Here is an 18,891-nt window from a genome sequence, read left to right on the forward strand (position 1 = left end):
TGGGGTCTGTGGCCTTGTCCCCATGGATAGGGATGCCTGGGGCTCGTGGCCTTGTCATCGTGGTGCCTCACGGTGTCCCCAGCCGTCTGAGATAGGGACCATGCTCTGCCCCCTGTGGGGGCCTGTGGGGTTGCCTGGTTTTCTTCCTCCCTTTCTTTGTGTGGCTCATCGTTCAGGAGCTAAATGTGGCCGTGGCGGCTTCTGCAGGCGGGTCCTAAACACTGTGCGGCCTCTGTATGAGGCAGAGCCCGTCTGCTGTTGGTCCTTGTGCAGGACTGCGAGGCCGTCTCCCATCAGCACGTGCTGTTTACAGGAACACGGAGACCCGGACAGACAGGAATCAGTCAGCACCCCGGCACGGGTGCACAGCCCGCCCCAGTCGGGGTGTCTGAGGCTGGGCAGGCTGGGCTGGAGCAGGTGGAGAGACCGGGGAGGGGAAAGGATAAGGGAACTCTCGGGTGCCCAACCGGAAAGGGCCCCTGAGGCGAGAGGAGGGTTTTGTCATGGTCTCCGTGATGTGGGGGCCGTGGGGCTTCTTGTAGAAAAGTGACCTGATCACGTGGATCAGGTCGTTGGGTGGCCTTGATGTGAAGGGGGAGGGGCAGCGTGGGACACGGGGCAGGCGTCCGTGGGGTGGCCCAGGGGGTCCTGGGTGGCAGGTGTCCGTGGAGCGACCCAGGGGCACCTGTGGAGTGACCCGGACGGGTTCCAGGTCACGGGTGTCCGTGGAGTGGCTGCGTGGGGAGGTGAAGCATTGCAGTAGGGTGGCCAGCGAGTGGGGTGGCTTCCAGCTGTGCTGAAGGCAGAGGTGACAGTCAGGTGACTGGGTCTCTGCCCAGGGGCAGGAAGCCCAGAGGTGACTCTGGGTGAAGTGGGGAACTTGGAGGCCAGGTTAGTGGTGGGAGGGACTGTCTCACCTCCAGCAGCTCGCAGGCATGCTCAGGGGACGCTGGTCACCAGGGGTACCTGTGTCCTCGAGCTGCAAACCCCGGTGTCCTAACTCGCCTTCGGAGCCTTCCGCACCTGTGCCCGACACAGTCCAGTCTGTTCCATTAGCCTCAGGTGCCTTCTTTTCCTCGAATTTCAGTGTTTTCCCTGGTAGTTGCTTGTCTGCCTTCGGGGATGGTTTTTATATCTAAAGCAAAGCAGAGGGAGCAAGCATGGCTGCGGATGGTCAGGGCAGTGTGCAGAGTCCCCGGCGACCAGCTCACTACCCAGAACTTGCTGATGCAGCCGGTGGTCAGCCCGCCGGGTTAGTAGGAAGGCTTGGCCTGGCAGCAGTTTATCAGGGCGCTGGGGGAGACTCGGGCGTTCAAAGCACAGCACGCGTGTCTGGGTTCACAAAGGTGGCCTGTCTGTGTCCAGCCTTGCCTGCTGGCCGATGCCCATGCTTGCCCGGGCCGTGCTCGTCCCTCCGACTGGAAAGCAGGCCAGAGGAGAGAGGGGCAGTGCAGGGGGACGCCAGCCCCGACCCCTGGGGGCTCTGGGGCTTCCCGAGGTAGACACCCCGATCCTGCTTTGCCGTGTCTGCGAGGTGCCCGCGGACGGAGTGTTCAGGTCTGAGGGAGCCGAACGTCGGGCCGCCTCGCAGCCCAGCGTGCCTGTCCTCTCATGCGGCACGCCTGCCCCCTCCCACCTCCAGCTCTCTATTCCCTCCATGGGTGGGACTGGCTCGGCTCCTTTAAACGTAGGCAGAGTCCATCTTGACCGGCTTCAAGCAGGTACCGTGCAAGATGGTGCTGACCAGGAGTCTAGCAGTGTGGGCAGACATGTGAGCCCGTGTGCCCGTGCATGCATGCCCTTCTGTGTGCGCGTGTGCCCCTCTGCCTATGTGCCGTGTGTACACGTGTGCCCCTGCGTGTGAACGTGTATTCCTACACGTGCATATGTGCCCTTGCGTGCGTGCTCTTGTTTGTGTGCACGTGCCTCTGCGTGTGCACGTGTGCCCCTGGGTGTGTGTGCCCCTCTGCACGTGTACCTCTGCATGTGCTCCTGTGTGTGTGCACGTGTGCCCCTGCGTGTGCGTGTGCTTGTGTGCCCTGCATGTGAACGTGTACTCCTACACGTGCATATGTGCCCTTGTGTGCATGTTCTTGCTTGTGTGCGAGTGCCTCTGCGTGTGCACGTGTGCCCCTGGGTGTGTGTGCCCATCTGTGTGCACGTGTATGTCTGCATGTGCTCCTGTGTGTGTGCCTGTGTGTATGCACGTGCGCCCCTGCGTGTGCATGTGCTTGTGTGCTCTGTGTGTGAACGTGTACCTCTACACGTGCATATGTGCCCTTGTGTGCATGCTCTTGCTTGTGTGCACGTGCCTCTGCGTGTGCACATGTGCCCCTGGGTGTGTGCGCCCCTCTGCACGTGTAGGTCTGCGTGTGCGTGCCTGTGTGTGTGCACGTGTGCCCCCGTGTGTGCCTGTACTGTGCACGTGGGCGTGAGGGTGCCCCTGTGCACACATGCACGCCCCCCTGAGCGCGAAGCTCTTCCAGCAGTCCCAGAACAGGCCCCTGGCGCACGTCTGGTCTTTCCTGGCTGTTCCTGCCGGGACCCCTTCCCCGGCACTGTGTGGACCCCAGGCCGTCCCCCGCTCCCCCACCGCGCGCGCCCATCCCACGAAGGTCCCCTCCCCTCGCTCCCGGCCCGGCAGGCAGGACTGGGTGGGGGAGGACCGCGGGGGCCAGGGCCGCGTGCCCGTGTGCTGCCCGCCGTCCGGAGGGTGAGCCGCGTCCCCCTCTGCCGCAGGTTACCACTACAACGACCTCGTGTCCCCCCAGTACCTGAGCCTCATCGCCAACCTGTCCGGCTGCACGGCCCACCGGCGCGTGAACAACTGCTCGGACATGTGCTTCCACCAGAAGTACCGCACGCACGACGGCACCTGCAACAATCTGCAGCACCCCATGTGGGGCGCCTCGCTGACCGCCTTCGAGCGCCTGCTGAAGGCCGTGTACGAGAACGGGTTCAACACCCCGCGGGGCATCGACCCCGGCCGGCTGTACCACGGCCACGCGCTGCCCGTGCCTCGCTTGGTGTCCACGTCCCTGATCGGGACCGAGACCGTCACGCCCGACGAGCAGTTCACGCACATGCTCATGCAGTGGGGCCAGTTTCTGGACCACGACCTGGACTCCACGGTGGTGGCCCTGAGCCAGGCTCGCTTCTCCGACGGACAGCACTGCAGCTCTGTGTGCAGCAACGACCCGCCCTGCTTCTCGGTCGCCGTGCCCCCCAACGACCCCCGCGTCAGGAACGGGGCTCGCTGCATGTTCTTCGTGCGTTCCAGCCCCGTGTGCGGCAGCGGGATGACGTCCCTCCTCATGAACTCCGTGTACCCGCGGGAGCAGATCAACCAGCTCACCTCCTACATCGACGCCTCCAACGTGTACGGGAGCACGGAGCACGAGGCGCGCGCCATCCGGGACCTGGCCAGCCACCGGGGGCTCCTGCGGCAGGGCATCGTGCAGCGGTCGGGGAAGCCGCTGCTGCCCTTTGCCACCGGGCCGCCCACGGAGTGCATGCGGGACGAGAACGAGAGCCCCATCCCCTGCTTCCTGGCCGGGGACCACCGCGCCAACGAGCAGCTGGGCCTGACCAGCATGCACACGCTCTGGTTCCGGGAGCACAACCGCGTGGCCGCCGAGCTGCTCTCCCTGAACCCGCACTGGGACGGGGACACCATCTACCACGAGGCGAGGAAGATCGTGGGCGCTCAGGTGCAGCACATCACCTACCGGCACTGGCTGCCCAAGGTGCTGGGCGAGGTGGGCATGAAGGCGCTGGGCGACTACCGCGGCTACGACCCGGGCGTCAACGCCGGCATCTTCAACGCCTTCGCCACGGCCGCCTTCAGGTTCGGCCACACGCTGGTCAACCCCGTGCTCTACCGGCTGGACGAGAACTTCGAGCCCATCGTGCAGGGACACATCCCCCTGCACAAAGCCTTCTTCTCTCCCTTCCGCATAGTGAACGAGGGCGGCATCGACCCGCTGCTCAGGGGCCTGTTCGGCGTGGCCGGGAAGATGCGTGTCCCCTCGCAGCTGCTGAACACGGAGCTCACCGAGCGGCTCTTCTCCATGGCGCACGCGGTGGCCCTGGACCTGGCCGCCATCAACATCCAGCGGGGCCGGGACCACGGCATCCCGCCCTACCACGAATACCGAGTGTACTGCAACCTGTCGTCCGCCCACAGCTTTGAGGACCTGAAAAATGAGATCAAGAACCCCGAGATCCGGGAGAAGCTGAGACGGTGAGTTGAAGGAGGAGCCACCGTGTGGCGTCTTGGGTTTCTCAACGTTGTCAGGGTCAGGCGTGCCGAGAAAGGTGGCCCCACGTGTGCGTGGCTGTTGTTCTCGGCATCCTAGTGTGTGTTTGTGCAGCCGGGAGGGCGGAGCCTGTGGAGGGGTCGCCTTCGGAGGCCGTGCAGGTGCAGGGAGCGGTGGCCACAGCCACGTGGGTGCCCGGCCTGCTTGTGCAGGGGAGCCCGACGGGAGGGGAAGGACCTGCGGGGAACCTCGGGCCCCAGCGTGCGTGCGTGGGGCTCTGTGGGCAGCTCCCTTGCTCGCAGCAGGCAGAGAGCACCAGAGCTCGGCCAGCACGACAGGGACACCTCTGTGTCCGGGGACCACTGCCCACAGCCTCAGGCAATCGTGCGGGCTCCGGGCAGCAGGTGCCCGGGGCCTGTGGCGCTGGAACCGTGAGGGTGCTCTGGGCACCCCAAGACCACAGGGGCAGCAGGGAGGTTAGCGGCCTTGGTCCCTGGCTGGGCGGTGCGTTAGACCTGCATTTCTCCACTCACTCAGCCGTCCGCCCTTCTCACGGGCACGGCTGCCCTTGGCTTGCTGACTACCTACTGTGTGACTTGTCGTTTCTTTAATGCAAATAGTCCCTCTTTAGAGTTTTTCCATAACGATCCCTCCTCGTCCTCGGACTTGTCAAGTACGTCTACAAGTCATCGTGTATTTAAGTTGCGTTCATTCACGTCGGAAAGAATTGTTTGAAAAAGGAAAGCTGTCTGAGGCCACACTGCGTGCTTTCTGGACTCTCCGGTTCGCCCGGTTCGCTTATTCTGAGTTACTCACTTTCCACCGAAGGTGAGGCGTTCCCCAGTTAGGATCTGACCGTGGCTTCTCCAAGACGATCACTTTTTACTCGTAACTTACCGCGAGGTGCGACAACGTGAACGAACCTAGCCCTCCTGAGTCCGGCGCGTTCCAGCGTCCTTTAAGTAACGGTATCAGGCTGCCGGTTTGTGTGAATCCTGCGGCACTGGGACGTCACCGGGCACAGAACCGCTCGGTCAGGATTTGCGGGATCTGTGTTTCTTACGTGCCGGTCCCGTCCGGATGAACACGGGTCGCTCTCCCGCATTTCTCTGCTTTGCCAAACTCCGTTCACGACAGTGGGGAGACCCTAGCGTCCCAGCGCCACAGGCCGGGGGAGGGGTGCCCGCCTCGTGCGCCGCAGACCCTGGAAAAGAAACTCCACCGTCTTCACCACAACAGCGAGTTCCTCAGCCGTCAGCCCCCGAGCCCCGCGGGAGGGGTGGGGGGCCTGGCCCGAGTGGGGTGCTCCCTGCTGGCTGTGGCCCCCGAGCGAGCGGGTGTGGGCGCTGTCCCCTCGTGGGGAGCGGCTCCTTCAAGCGGAGGCCGCGTCGGCGGCGAGGTCACGGGAGCCGTGCAGGCTGGGGCTCCCGACTTCCCCCGCCTGCCCTCAGCCCCGCTCCCCGGGGGAACCACGGCACGAGGCTCCTCTGTTTGCAGCCGAGGTCAGTGCTGATGGCGTGGGGCTTGGCGGGAGCGCCCAGCCACCCTTCTCGAGGGTGCCTGAGCAGCACCCCCTCTTTCCTCTGTGGCCACAGCCCCGCCGACGGAGCCGGCCGCGCCTCTGAGCCGGATAGTGTGCGTATAGAAAACCCAGCTGAGCTCTGAGTCCCAACTGAGACCGAGCACCCGCGTCTCTGGGGGAGCCGCGTGCGTGTCTCAGGGGAGAGCCTGCCGCCAGCTCTCTGCCCGCGTGCTTGTGCTTCGCCGGAGCTGGAAGAGCTCGATGAAAGTGTTTGCTCTTGAACGTTTCAACCCCGCTGTCTTGGCCTCCTGTGCTGTTCTGCTGAGCAAATGGCTTAGTTACCGCAAACCTATTTTCAACAAACGGTAGAATTCCAGCGTCACAATTACCCCTTGGAAAGTCTGTCCTCAGTTATGTGAAGTTTGTTTATTTATATTTATGAAAAAAACCTGGAAGGTTGTACGTTATCCTGTCAAGTGTGATGATCTCTGAACAGAAAAGGTGTGATTTTAACTCTCTTCCTGTATTTCTTGGTTTTTCTAAACTTACTATAAACGTGCGGTATGCTTTATGGGTGTGTATACGTACACGCACAGAAAGTAGGGAAAAGTTTTGAAATGTAACGGGTAGACGGTTTGAGTAATGATGAATGTTCTTTGTGGAAAGCAGGTCCGAATGATGCTAAATGGTAGTAAAGATGGGGACTTTCTCACGTTGGTTTTATGTACTAGCTGCCGCACGCCTAAGCAAATTTGAGGTTTCACTGGGTTGTTTTCCTTTGTAGGTTATACGGGTCCCCACTCAACATCGACTTATTTCCTGCCCTCATGGTAGAGGATTTGGTCCCTGGCAGCCGACTGGGACCGACCCTGATGTGCCTGCTGAGTACACAGTTCAAGCGCCTGAGAGACGGGGACAGGTAAAGGCAGGTGCCGTAGGGACGACAGGTGAAGGCAGGTGAGGCCGGGGAGAGCCTCTGCTCTGAAATGCACCTTTCCGGGGACTCGGGGATGCGCGGGGCAGGTGGCGGAGACTGTGTCCAGGTGAAAGTGGATGCGCGTCTTCGCGCCTCGCCGCGTTCGAGATTAGCTCCCTAGTGTGGGGACCTGCCCCCGACTGCAGCCCCAGGATCACGTGACCCAGGTCACAGGTGCTTTCGCGCCCTTCCACGTAGCGAGGGCATCTCTGTTCCCAAGAACGGTGCACACGGTTCAACCGCTGTGGCAGTTCGGAGGGATTTGAGCTTCTGGCAAGACTGACACGATGTCACGAGTGGGGTTTACCGCGGGGCAGTGCAGCAGGGGCCGCGCCACGCCAGGGGTCTCACCCCCACCTGCGCCAGCTTCTCTGCTGCGTCCAGTACAGGCCCCGTGTGTTGGGTCTTGAGTAGGAGGCGTGATCTGAGCTTGAGCCCCTCTTAAGTGACAGCGGACTGAGCCCCGCGGCGTCCGTGCCGGCGGCAGAGCTTCCTGGCGGTTTCCCCGCGCCTCCGCGGGGCCTCCGGGCGTCTGACCTTGCTCTCACTCTGGAAACAGGCTGTGGTACGAGAACCCGGGGGTGTTCTCCCCGGCGCAGCTGACACAGATCAAGCAGACGTCGCTGGCCAGGATTCTGTGCGACAACGCGGACAACATCACGCGTGTGCAGAGGGACGTGTTCCGGGTGGCCGAGTTCCCCCATGGCTACAGCAGCTGCGACGACGTCCCCCGCGTGGACCTGCGCGTGTGGCAGGACTGCTGTGAAGGTGCGCGTCCCTGACGCCTGGCCCCTCCCCCGCCTCTGTGGTTTGTCTTCCCCACTGCCTGCCCGCTCCTGCCGCGCTCACCGCCTGCCGCGGTGCTCCCAGGGCGTCTGGCGCGGTGCTCCCGGGGCTCCTGCCTAGGTGCTCCCGGGGCGTCTGGTGTGGTGCTCCTGGGGCGTCTGGGTTGGTGCTCCCGGGGTTCCTGCTGTGGTGCTCCTGGGGCGTCTGGCGTGGTGCTCCCGGGGCTCCTGCGGTAGTGTTCCCGGGGCTTCTGGCGTGGTGCTCCCGGGGCGTCTGGCGCGGTGCTCCCGGGGCTCCTGCCATGGTACTCCCGGGGTGTCTGGAGTGGTGCTCCCGTGGCTCCTGCCATGGTACTCCCGGGGTGTCTGGTGTGGTGCTCCCGGGGCGTCTGGAGTGGTGCTCTCTGGACGCTTGGCCACAGTGGGGACAGAACCAGGTACCGCCCCTGCGGGCAGCCATGCAGGGTCGCTGCACAGTCTGAGAGGCCGCAGTCACGAAGGATTGGTAGTGACGTGGTGGCGTTTCCTGTAAGTGATGTGCCCAGCGGAGGAGACAGGAGACGAGAGTGTGCATGAGGAGACGGGCTTCTGTGCTGTCTCTGAAACCTAACGTGCGTCTAAACGGGGGCACTCGCGTGTTGTCCTGAGTGTCGTGTATGCGCACGCGCGGGTGCCCCTGCCACGTGGACGCCCCCAGGATGTGTGCTCAGTAGAGAAGTGTGTGCTGTGCGTCCAGACCCCTGTGAGAACACCGTACCCGGAGGGGCGCGTTGTGTAAGATCAGGAGGAGGGCCGAGGCCTGTGGAGTGGTGGGGAGGGGTGGGGAGGGGTGGCGGGTCTCTGGCCGCACCTGGTCCCTGCCGCGGGGCCGCTGTCCTCCTGCCGCGGAGCCCTTGCACTCCCACTGTGGCGAACCACGAATTTGACCTTTTCATTTGAACGTGATTTTGGCTTCATTGAAACTGCATTCGGAGACTGGAATGTGGAAGCCAGGTGTGTTTGGAGCTGCCCTGTGTGACCCACACGCCCGCGGACACAGCCCCTTCCGCCCGGCATGCCGGTGGACAGGAGGCACGGACTAGAGTTGTTCCCTCTCCTTTCCAGAAGAAATAGTTCGGTCAGGCTCTTGTCCTCACTGGTGATTACTCTCAGGAGGCTGCTGTTTGCATGAGGAGGTATCGGAACCTGGGTCCGTGGCCTAGAGCTGTTTGCGGTGTCTCCCTTTGAGTCCGTGCGCGTGTGGGTGCCTGCGCTGATCCGGTTGTGCATCTGCCCCCCTTGGTTCTCTGCGTGTGAACGTACGGTGTGCGTACACGTAGGTGCTAAACAGGGATGCGTGGCACACGCGGTTCACAAGAGAGTTCGCGTGAAGATGAGGACTGAGTTTGCTGCACGCCCCATCTTCCAAAACATTTGTATTCTCACTATTACCTCGAAGGAACCATGTTCTTGTTTTTAGTTTTTTTGAAAAACATCGTCCTTGTTTGTCCAACTCCGCGTGCTTTCCTGCAAATCTGGCAGAGGATGCAGGAAGCTGTCCTGACCCCTGGGAAAAGCCGGTTCCCGGATAACTGGCTTCCTGATAGCTTTACCAGGGGCCCCTTGCTGCATAGGAAGGGGCTGAGCCGGGGTTCCTGTTCCGCTCGGAAAACCCAGAGTCCCGGGAGAGACGGGGTCTTGCCAGGCGGGCCTTTCCTGGAGCTGCTGGGGCCGGCTCTCCTGTCCGCGCAGCTGCCAAAGGCATTTCTGACATCCTTTGTCCCCGACGCTTTTCCTCCGGAAATAGCAGGCCCGGTCCAGAGCTGACCAAGTTAAGGATGCTTTGTATTTTTTTTTAATTTTTTTTACATTTATTTATTTTTGAGAGAGTGAGACAAAGTGAGAGTGGGGGAGGGGCAGAGAGAGAGGGAGACGCAGAATCCGAAGCCAGCGCCAGGCTCTGAGCCATCAGCACAGAGCCCGATGCGGGGCTCGAACTCACGGACCGCGAGATCGTGACCTGAGCCGAAGTGGGATGCTCAACCGACAGAGCCACCCAGGCGCCCCGAAAGGATGCTTTATAAGCTTTGTCTTTCATAGTAGTTCCAAAGTCGTGTTTAAAATACAGTAGGAAAAAATAGTTTCGACAGACCGAACGTCGGTCACTGTTTACTTTCCATTCAGCTTTTAAAGACTCGCTGAAAGCAGCCCTCTGAGCTCCCCCCGGAGCCACAGCCGTGCATCGTGTGCACAGAGGGGCCGGACGGGAGGGTTCCTGGGCGGGTGGTTTCAGAGGGGAGTTTCAAATTGCCCCTCTGTGGGCAAGGAAGAGCACATAGGCACACGCACACACTCTTGCACATGTTGGTGTATTTTGAAGTAATCGCGTGGGTTATAAAATACCGCGGATGATTCCGGGACCTGAATAGATGCATCGGTCGTTTGTTACGTATCAGTCACTGTTCTCTGTCCCGTGTGTCTGTATGAGTACACGTGTGCCTAAGTACGCATGCGCGTGTGTATGCATAGGTGTATACACGCACACGTGTATGCACGCACATGCGTGTGTACGCTCACGCATGTGTATGTGCATCTGTGTGTGTGTGCACACACGTGTGTACTGTGTATGTGTGTACGTGCACGCAAGCACAGACGGGCGTGTGTCCACACGTGTGTGTATGTGCATACGTGTGCACACATGCACAGATGGGTGCGTATGTGCGTACGAATGCATGCATATGCACACATTGCGTGTTTGTACACTTGTGTATGTGTGTGGATAGGTACGCACGTATGTATACATACGCGTGTGTACTGGTGTGTGTGTGTGTTTGTAGGGAAATAGGGCACGTTTTCCTGAACTAGAGGAGGAAGTCTGAGCGTGCCCCTGTGCTCCTGAATAACCCACTCACGTGTGTGTGTGGGCAAGATTGGGAAGTTAGCGTGGATACACATGCACGTCCCATGACAGGGATTTTATCTCGCGCCCCCGGGTCCCCTCTGTCCTCCTCCGGGCCCGCCGCAGCCTCTCCCTGGGTTCAGATCAGAGCCGGCTCTGCGTTCGGGGCGCTGGCGCTCCGCGGGCGGGGCTGCGTTCTCTCGGTGTGGCCGCAGGAGGCGCGTGATGCCGGCCTGTCCCCCCGCGCGGGACCTTCACGAGGATTACTGGCTGGATCGTGGTGTCTGTGTTTGCGCAGCGGGAGTGTCGCCGTGGGCTCCTGCTGCCGCCCCGAGGGGCACCTGGCCGCACGGTGTGAGCACCGCTGGGGAGGGTGTGTTGCCCCAGGCCTCCGGGTCCCACGAGCCTACGCTGTGACCCTGCATCGGGGCGGAGTGGCGTGACATGGGTCCGGGAGCGGGTGGGAAGCCGAGTGGTGGCTGCTGACGATCGGAGGCGCGTGGAGGCCTCCGGGAGGCGCGGTCTGCGGGCAGAGGGGCTCCAGGCCCTGCCTTCCCTTCCCAGCGGCCGGCAGGCGGAGCGGCCTGGCTCTGGCCCCAGCTTACGCTCCACGTCCTGCTGTCTGGGGCCGGGCCGCCGGACGGGGCACCGGCGTGTGCAATGTGCTCCACATCGCCCCCCCCCCCCCACCGCAGGGGAAGCTGACGTCCTGGCGCGAGCAGACAGATGTGAGGCTGGGACCGCGTGCCCCCGTCCCTGTGGTGGGGGAGGCCGGCATGGGTTTGAGAGGACAGCCGCAATGCTTCATGCCTGCAGGAGGCCGGAGCAGGCTGGGGGCTCCCGGGAACTGGGGGGGGGGGGGGGGGGGACACAGAGGCCATCTTGCCTGTGGCGGGAGAAGGGAAGCACAGTTGGGCTTTTGGCCGCTGCGGCCGCCAGGCGGTGGCTCGAGTTGTACACGTGCCGGAAGGCCAGCTGACGTCTCCCAGGATGAGCCTGTGTCTTCGGAATTGGACCCAACGCCACCCGACACACCCCTTCTGCTTGCGTTTCAGACTGCCGGACCCGGGGACAGTTCAACGCGTTCTCGTATCATCTCCGAGGCAGGCGGTCCCTGGGGTTCAGCTACCAGGAGGACGGCCCCGCCGGGGGAGCGGGCCCCAGGGGGACACCAAGGTACGGCCGTCTTCGGGGTGAGGTCCCGGTGCTGGGCGGGGGCACGTGCAGCCACCAGTGGCCTCCAGCTCGAGTCACAGCTTCCCCTTCTCCCCCGCGCAGCGTGGGGCAGCACAGAAAGCGCCCCGGCAATGCCACGGCCGCGTCCCGTGAGCGTCCACAGGTTCCGGGGACGAACGACTTCAAGGACTTCGTTGTGGAAATGCAGAAGACCATCACGGACCTCAGAGAGCAGGTAACTGCCTGGCACGTCCTGTCCCACGCTGCAGATGGCACTGTAGCCACCGTGACTGCGTGGGTGTGCCACTGGTCTGCCCTCACTTGGAGCCTCCAGGGACACCACTTCCTTCTGGGGCCGCTTTGTGGCCTGTCCCCGGCCCAGCCACTTTGGGCTGCCCTCAGGATTCCCACGGCTGGGGGGCTCATGCTTTGAGCTGCCCGCAGGTGCCCTTGTGGGAGGGGGTCCCCGGAGCGGCCAGAGTCCGTAGGTCAGGAGGGGGCTCAGGATTAGGGCCACGAGGGAGAAGCCACACTTCAGGTCCCGTCCTGAGGCCATGACGATGTGACCCTTGTTCCCAGGGCCGGATCAGGAGCTGGTTTGTGGTCAGGACCCCCTGGTGGGGGCAGGGCACCGTCTATACACTGGGCTCTTCTCTGGGCATCCGTAGGGTTTGCAGAAAACCATCTGTCCTCCCCGGCTCAGGGGACTTGCTTCCTCCTCTCCCGTCTCTGTGTCCGGGCCTCCGTGGTGGGCTTTTATGTATCACGAGTGGAGACTGAGGCCTTAGTAATAAGCGTGCAGACCTCGGACGGTCCTTTTGGCAGGGATTCCTGATGTTGTGGAAACTTCTGGAGACGTGCCTGTGACTGGTGGTCTTGGAGCACGACCCCACTCCTACTTACGGGGCCCCCAGTCCTCAGGGATGGGACCCTGGGGTCTTCTGTCCCAGCCTCTCGGAGAGGTGTCCCGGCTCTGACCGCGTCTGCCCTCCTGTCTTGACGTGCACGTGCAGTGTGAGGTGATCTCACCTGACGGCCTTTATTTGCTGTCACACGGCAAATGGAGACAGGCTAGGAGGGGATAGCGGGCACCGTGCAGAGTTCAGGGTTTAAGGCACCAGGAGAGCAGCCCCCAAAAGTCACTTGGAGCCGGAGAGACAACCAGGCTGTGACAAGCACCGGGTGTCCTGGGGGCCCAGCCCGACACAGGTGGGCACCGGGAGGCCTGAAGACAGTCTCTCGGAGACCCTTGGAGCGTCACAGGTGGGTGGGGGGCGGGGGGGTCACGCTCTGCAGGTGGGGTAGTGTGAGCAGAGGCAGGAGGCAGGACGAGGCAGCGTGAGGCGAGCGTCTGTGGGTCCGTGACTTCTCGCACCTGCAGGATGAAGTGACTCTGCCGTCCCCTATCTCCTTTGCTCTGCGCAGCTCTGCGTTTCAGGGCAGGTGCTGGTCAGGGGCGCCAGGGCTCGTGCCTTGCGGGGGGACGTCTGCTGTGACTGCAGCCCAGGAGGGAGTGGGGGCACCTGTCCTGCTCCGTGCGGCCGCGCTGCGTCCCGCAGACGTGCTCACGGTCTCCCCGAGGCGGACGCGGCTCCAGTCCTGGCCTTGCTGCCTCTGGCTTTACGCTGAAACGGGGTCAGCAGCCACCGAGGGAGCCCCCGCCATCCCCAGCAGCCCTGCCCGGCCCGTGGCCCCCGCTGCTGCACCTCAGGGACCTTCCTTTCCCTCCCTTCTTGGAAGGTCCGGTGGCTTTCGAGATCGGTTGTGCTGACAAGTGCCGGCTTCCGCTCGGAGCCTGCCTGTGACCTGCCGGCTCGAGTGCCCGTCGGCCCGTAAATGTCAGGTCACCAGGCCGTGGGTGAGCTGGGTGCTGAGTTCCCCGGGGCAGGTGACTTCGCTGCTCTGGGCGGCGGTCTGGCCTCGCGCAGGGGGGAGGCCGTGCTGTTTTCCACGTGCTGTCACACCGCGTGCACGTCACGCGTTTCACTGACGGGGGCTCGTAGGGGGTCTGCGAGTTCACTGTTCGGCCCACTCCCGCCCTCCGTCAGAGCTGCGGGCGCCATGTCAGGCAGTTGTGCCCAATTGTGCCCGTTCTGGGGGGTCTGGAGATGCGGCTGCCTGTGACGGAAACCCCACGCGAGGACAGTCTAGACGTGCCGGCCCAGCCGCGGGGTCGGAGGGAGGGACGCCCGCGGAGCCCGGTCACGACCGTCGGCCGCCGGGGTCCAAGCTCAGGGTGTTCCCGTCCGGCTGGGTCTGGCGCTCGCCGGCCTGTGGGAAGCCGCCCTCCGATTCTCCGGGCTCCTCCTGCTCCCCCGCAGCTGCGCCTCCCGTGCCTTGCACCGTAGGCCCGGGTGCGGCGTAGGCCGGCGCGGCTGTCGCCTGCCCGGTGACGGGCCGGCTCTGGGAGGCGCCGCTCCCGGCGACGGTACAGCCGCCCTTGCAGAGAGAAGCTCTTGGTCGCGTGTGACCCGCACACGTCTCGCTTTGCTTTGCGGCAGATAAAGAGGCTGGAGGCCCGGCTCAGCGCCACGGACTGCACGGACGCAGACGGGGAGCCTCACGCCAACGGCGCCACGTGGAAGCCAGACGCGTGTACCACCTGCGAGTGCCGTGTGAGTGCGGGGCCCCGGCACGTGGGCTCCGGGGCGGGCGGCCGCAGGGTCCGCCAGAGGCCCCAGTGCTTGTCTGGGGAGGGGGTGGCTCTTCCCCGAGAGCCGCCGTTACGGGGCTGCCCGAGCAGCCGCTGAGGTGCCTATACCAGCGACGAGGCTGGTCCCGCCGGGTGGCCTGGGCCTCCAGAGGAAGGGGACGGGCCGCCGTGGTGCCCGGGCCGGAGGCTGGGGGCAGAGGCTGGGGGCACAGCACAGGGCAGTGGGCCAGGCAGGCGCCCCGGGATCCCTGGCGGTTGTCGCGTTTGGGCAGGGCAGGGCAGGGACCGCGCCTCCTGACTTTGTCCTCCTCTGGCTGACATCCCCGGACGCGGGGTCTCAGGGGTGGGGCCGGGAGGGTGTGCTGAGCCCCAGGTCCCGGGCTGTCCTCAGGGTGGGGAGCCGAGGGCGGGGACCTCGCGGAAGAAGTACAGAGTGTCCGAAGCCGTGAATCACCCGGAGAACGGCCCCTGTGTTACAGAGTGCACCAGAGAACTCGGGCACAGGCGGGTGGGGGAGGGCGGGCGGCGCCCAGGACGCGCACCCCAGGAGCTGACCGGTGCTGGCGCCTCTCTCCTCCAGGACGGGCAGGTCACGTGCTTTGTGGAAGCCTGCCAGCCTGCCGGTTGCCCAGCGCCCGTGAGAGCCCCCGGGGCCTGCTGTCCGGCCTGCCCGAGAGACGGCTCGGGGAAGAGGCCGTAGGCTCCGTGAAGCCTTCGGCCGCCCGCGCGGGGCGTGTGGACGAGAGGGACCATCGCCACCCGGGACCCCTTCTGTCTCCGGAGGAGCACAGGTGTTTAGAGCAGAGCGTTGGCGGAGGAGAAACCACGGACACACGTCCTGACTTCACGTTAGATTCTCAGGTTTTTATTTAAGTTTTTTTAACGACAAATTGGTGCTACTAGTAAGTTGCACGGTCCAGTTATTTAGGCTGCTGGATTCGTGTCCCTGGACGCTACTCGTCTCCCCAACCAAACGTTCGTCTCCTGGGCTCCGACGCCTGGAGCTCGGCAGCCGCCCGCCGTGAGGGCGCGTCACGGAGCCGCCAGAAGGAAGCGCACCGCAGGGAGAGCGGGATCAGCACTTGGCCGACGGGCAGGCTGGTGGGAGAGCCGGCTGACGTCCGGGCGGCGGGTGCGGGCTCCCCGGGCCCGACCCGACACCAGCAGGGAGCACACGGCCCCGCGGCTCAGCCCCCGCTCGCCGGCGACCTCCAGCACGTCTCCCGTGAGGACATCAGCCACGTGCAGAAACCACGGCTTGCGTGGCACCGCCTGGGGTGGACCGAGTGTGGAACCCCCTCCCCCCCCATTCCTGCTCAACCCTGGGTGTGGTGCCCGCACGGAGGCCTCTCCCGACGGAGGAGTCGGTGTTGGCGACTTTGTGACTTCAGGTTGTGTAAGTGCCTTAAGGAAACAATCAGTCCCTATACCTCATTTGTATTTTCAAAGTGCAGGATGTTTGACGAGATTGCGCCCATGTTTGCGGTGTTCGGGTGGCAGAGAAATGCCTTCCACTGTGCGAAAGTCGTCTCCGAATTCAGTGAAGAGCAACCATCATACCTCGTGGTCTCTCTTTTCAATTGACCAGAAACCTTCTTCTTTGTTTTCAATATGAAGTGATCTGTGTTCTCAGAAACGTGTCCCTGAACGTGCGGGCGCCGTGGGAAGTGCCCCGAGGTCACAGGTGGTTTCGTATGTGGGGGGCGCGTCCCGGGCTGGGGGGTCACAACCCATCCCTGGGGTGGCCAGGAGGCCGTCGGGCACGTCGTGAGCAGTTTCGAAGCCCGACCTGGGCCCGGCACGGCCTTCCTTCCGGAAGCAGGAGACCCCGGCTCTGTGACCAGCCGGCCCCAACCGTGGGAGGGAGTGCACATCCCCGCCATGAGCGTGTTCACAGCAGCTCTAAACACAGCCAACTTGACTTCTCATCCTCGTCACGTTGAGTGGTAAATACAAGCTGGTGTTCCGTGGGGCGTGGGACTGCCCCTGAGGGATCAAGTCACTTTTAACACCCAAACCCTAGAACCGATTTCTGTCGAGTAGAGAGCGGAGGACTGTGCACAGCGTGACAGTTGTGGAGGTTGCTCAGGTGTAGAACGGCAGCGGACCCCACCCTCCGCGAGCAGCCGGCGTCTCCAGGCGCCTTGGTGGCGGATTGTGGTTTTGCTTGGAGGCACATGCACGTGGGCTAGAGCGGGTGACTGGGACTGTGTCCTCTACCCGGAGGCGCGGCTGCCTGTGACTCGCGGTGCCTGTCTGGAACCGCAGCGGGAACGTGGAATGTGGCGGGGCCACCGGATTAATCTCACGCGGAGCGTCCGAGCTGCGGGCGGGGTCCCGGGGCCCTCTCGGCAGCCACGGTGACGTGAGGCGAGTGTACATATTTATTTACTTTCTGACTGTTGCCAACAGACAAGTGCCTTTTTACGTTCATTGTAACCAGTTCATACCAAAGAAACGTTTGCACTATGTAACGATGCCTTCAGTTCAAATAAATGGGCCACGTTTTCAAACGGAGAGTGGCGTTCTTTTTTCCCTCAGCCCGTCGTCGGGGCGGCACCTTGGGGGCCCTTGGGAGGCCGACAGCAAGGTCGGGACCCGAGGCAGCTCCTGGAGAGAGCCCAAGCTGCTCTGCCCGTGCACGGTCTCCCACGAAAATGTGAGAGAAAGCAGAGAAACAGAAGCGGAGTTAGAACAGATGCTTTGGGGCCCGTGGGGGCTCTGTCAGTTTAGCGTCGAACGCGATTTCAGCTCAGGCCATGATCCCGCAGTTGTGGGATCGAGCTCCGTTTCGGGCTCTGTGCTGACAGCACACAGCCTACTTGGGATTCTCTCTCTCTCTCTCTCTCTCTCTGCCCCTCCTCCCTCTCAAAACAAACAAACAAACAAACAAACAAACAAACGGACTCTGCTCTCAAATAGCTAGGACGCTGTCACAGGCCGAGGCGCTTTGCCGTTTCGATCTCGGGAGCGTGACGTGTCGCGGTCTGGACCTGGACCAAGACGTGTCTGCCAGAGACGCCGTGTGGCCCCGGCCGACACGCGGACTCTGCAGGGGTCCCAGAGACGGAGGTGACAGACGCGGGCTGTTCCGCCGGGGACCCGCCCTGGTCCGGGCTCTGGGTGTGAGAGGAGAGGACGCTGCTCCGAGGGGCACTGGAGGGGGTGGGGCACCTTCCCGTCTCTGGAAGAGTCGGTTCTTTACGCCGTTATCGAAAGGAGAACAGGGAGTGAACAGCAGGGAAGATCGCACGCGTTTCTCAAACTGCCGAGTTGCTTCCCAGCCACACACGCGAGTGGCTGTGCGACACCCAAGTCTGGGGAGCTGAGGCCCTCAGTTCCCGGATGCTTTAGCGACGCGTTCTCCGTCCTCGACGGCGCGCCCGCTCGGGGTCGTGGGGAGCTTGCAACCGCTCTTCGCCAGCCACGCAAGAATTCTCGTCTCTCCTTAGACGTGTGTAATGCTACGTATTTGTGTGACGTGAACAGAATCCCGTTCCGTTAAACTCCAGCGTCGCGAGGTGGCCATGAGCCGGAGCTTGGGGAGCACGTGCCCAGGCCGAGGACGCAGGGGGCGTGTCGTGTCGCCAAAGGTGGGGAGAAGCGCTGGATGAGGTGGGGTGCAGACCAGGCCCTGGGCCTGTCGTCTTGCTCCCCCTCCCCCAAGACCGACACCTGTTCCGTGTGCCGGCCACCCCTGGGATGGCAGTCCCGGAGGGAGGGTCTGGGGGGGGCGGGGCGCAGCCCTCAGGGGCCGAGGTACACAGGTGTTCGGTTCACCGGGACCACCCGCGGCCCGGCCAACAGGAGGCCAGAGGACACTTTCCCAGTCGGTGTGGAACATGGTTGGGGGGGGCACGGAGTGAGTGCTGTTTACCTATTTTAAGTGAAATGGAGAATGTGAAAGTGGCAAAAGTGGGTCATTTGGAGCTTGCTTTAAAAACCACGGTGAACGTATAGAGTCTGCTGCCTTTCAGAAAGCCCCTGACACCTGTTTCCTGTGTACAGACTTGCACGCCAAATGACCTAAGTAGTTGTGTTTGATTTGCCAAGTGATTCCCCAAAAAGCTTCTCAGATGTGTTCCGGGAACTCGACAAACACATTTTAAACGTATTTGATACTTACAAAAGACGTATTTGCCATTTGGACAAAGTTTCAGGAAATCATCTGATTTGCACAGATGGGATCTTCTGTCACGTTCTGTGGCTTTACCACATCATCACTTCCCAGCTGAAGCCGTGAGACAAGAGAGCATATGGCGTGCCCGGGTGGGGGTCGGGTCACCCTGTGGTGCAGAGAGGGCAGGTGGCCCCCGCGGTGACTGCACCAGGTGACTGTGCGGGGTGACAGTGCGTGGGGTGATGGTGCCGGGTGACAGGGTGGGGGGTGACAGGGCACCGGGCGACGGTGCGTGTGGTGACCGTGCACGTCGGGTGACCGTGTTTGGGGTGACGGCGTGCCAGGTGACAGTGCTTGGGGCCTCCTGCAGGTGGAAAGCAGGTGGGGGAGTCCAGACCCCGCCAGCCCTCGGAGCCACGAGCAGAGGGCCCAGCCCTGCACCTTCCCCCTGGTTCCTGCTCGTCCCTCCCAGGCTCCCTCTGGGGTCCCAGTGACAGTAACCAAGGCCCTGACCAGATGGCG

At 62.9% G+C, this 18,891-nt stretch overlaps 1 protein-coding gene across 1 annotated transcript in view; it reads left to right on the forward strand.

Moving 5' to 3' along the window:
* The window catches only part of PXDN (peroxidasin), a 56,364-nt gene extending 39,622 nt beyond the window's left edge, over positions 1-16,742 (forward strand). The window contains exons 18-24 of the mRNA XM_042982605.1: positions 2,740-4,243; positions 6,566-6,700; positions 7,317-7,525; positions 11,476-11,596; positions 11,699-11,831; positions 14,098-14,211; positions 14,830-16,742. Of these exons, the coding sequence (XP_042838539.1) occupies positions 2,740-4,243; positions 6,566-6,700; positions 7,317-7,525; positions 11,476-11,596; positions 11,699-11,831; positions 14,098-14,211; positions 14,830-14,949 (2,336 nt within the window). The 3' untranslated portion in view covers positions 14,950-16,742. The remainder of the gene's footprint in view (positions 1-2,739; positions 4,244-6,565; positions 6,701-7,316; positions 7,526-11,475; positions 11,597-11,698; positions 11,832-14,097; positions 14,212-14,829) is intronic.
* Positions 16,743-18,891: the final 2,149 nt, after the last annotated feature.

This window comes from Panthera tigris, chromosome A3 (assembly GCF_018350195.1).
Source record: "Panthera tigris isolate Pti1 chromosome A3, P.tigris_Pti1_mat1.1, whole genome shotgun sequence".
Taxonomy (NCBI): Eukaryota; Metazoa; Chordata; class Mammalia; order Carnivora; family Felidae; genus Panthera; species Panthera tigris.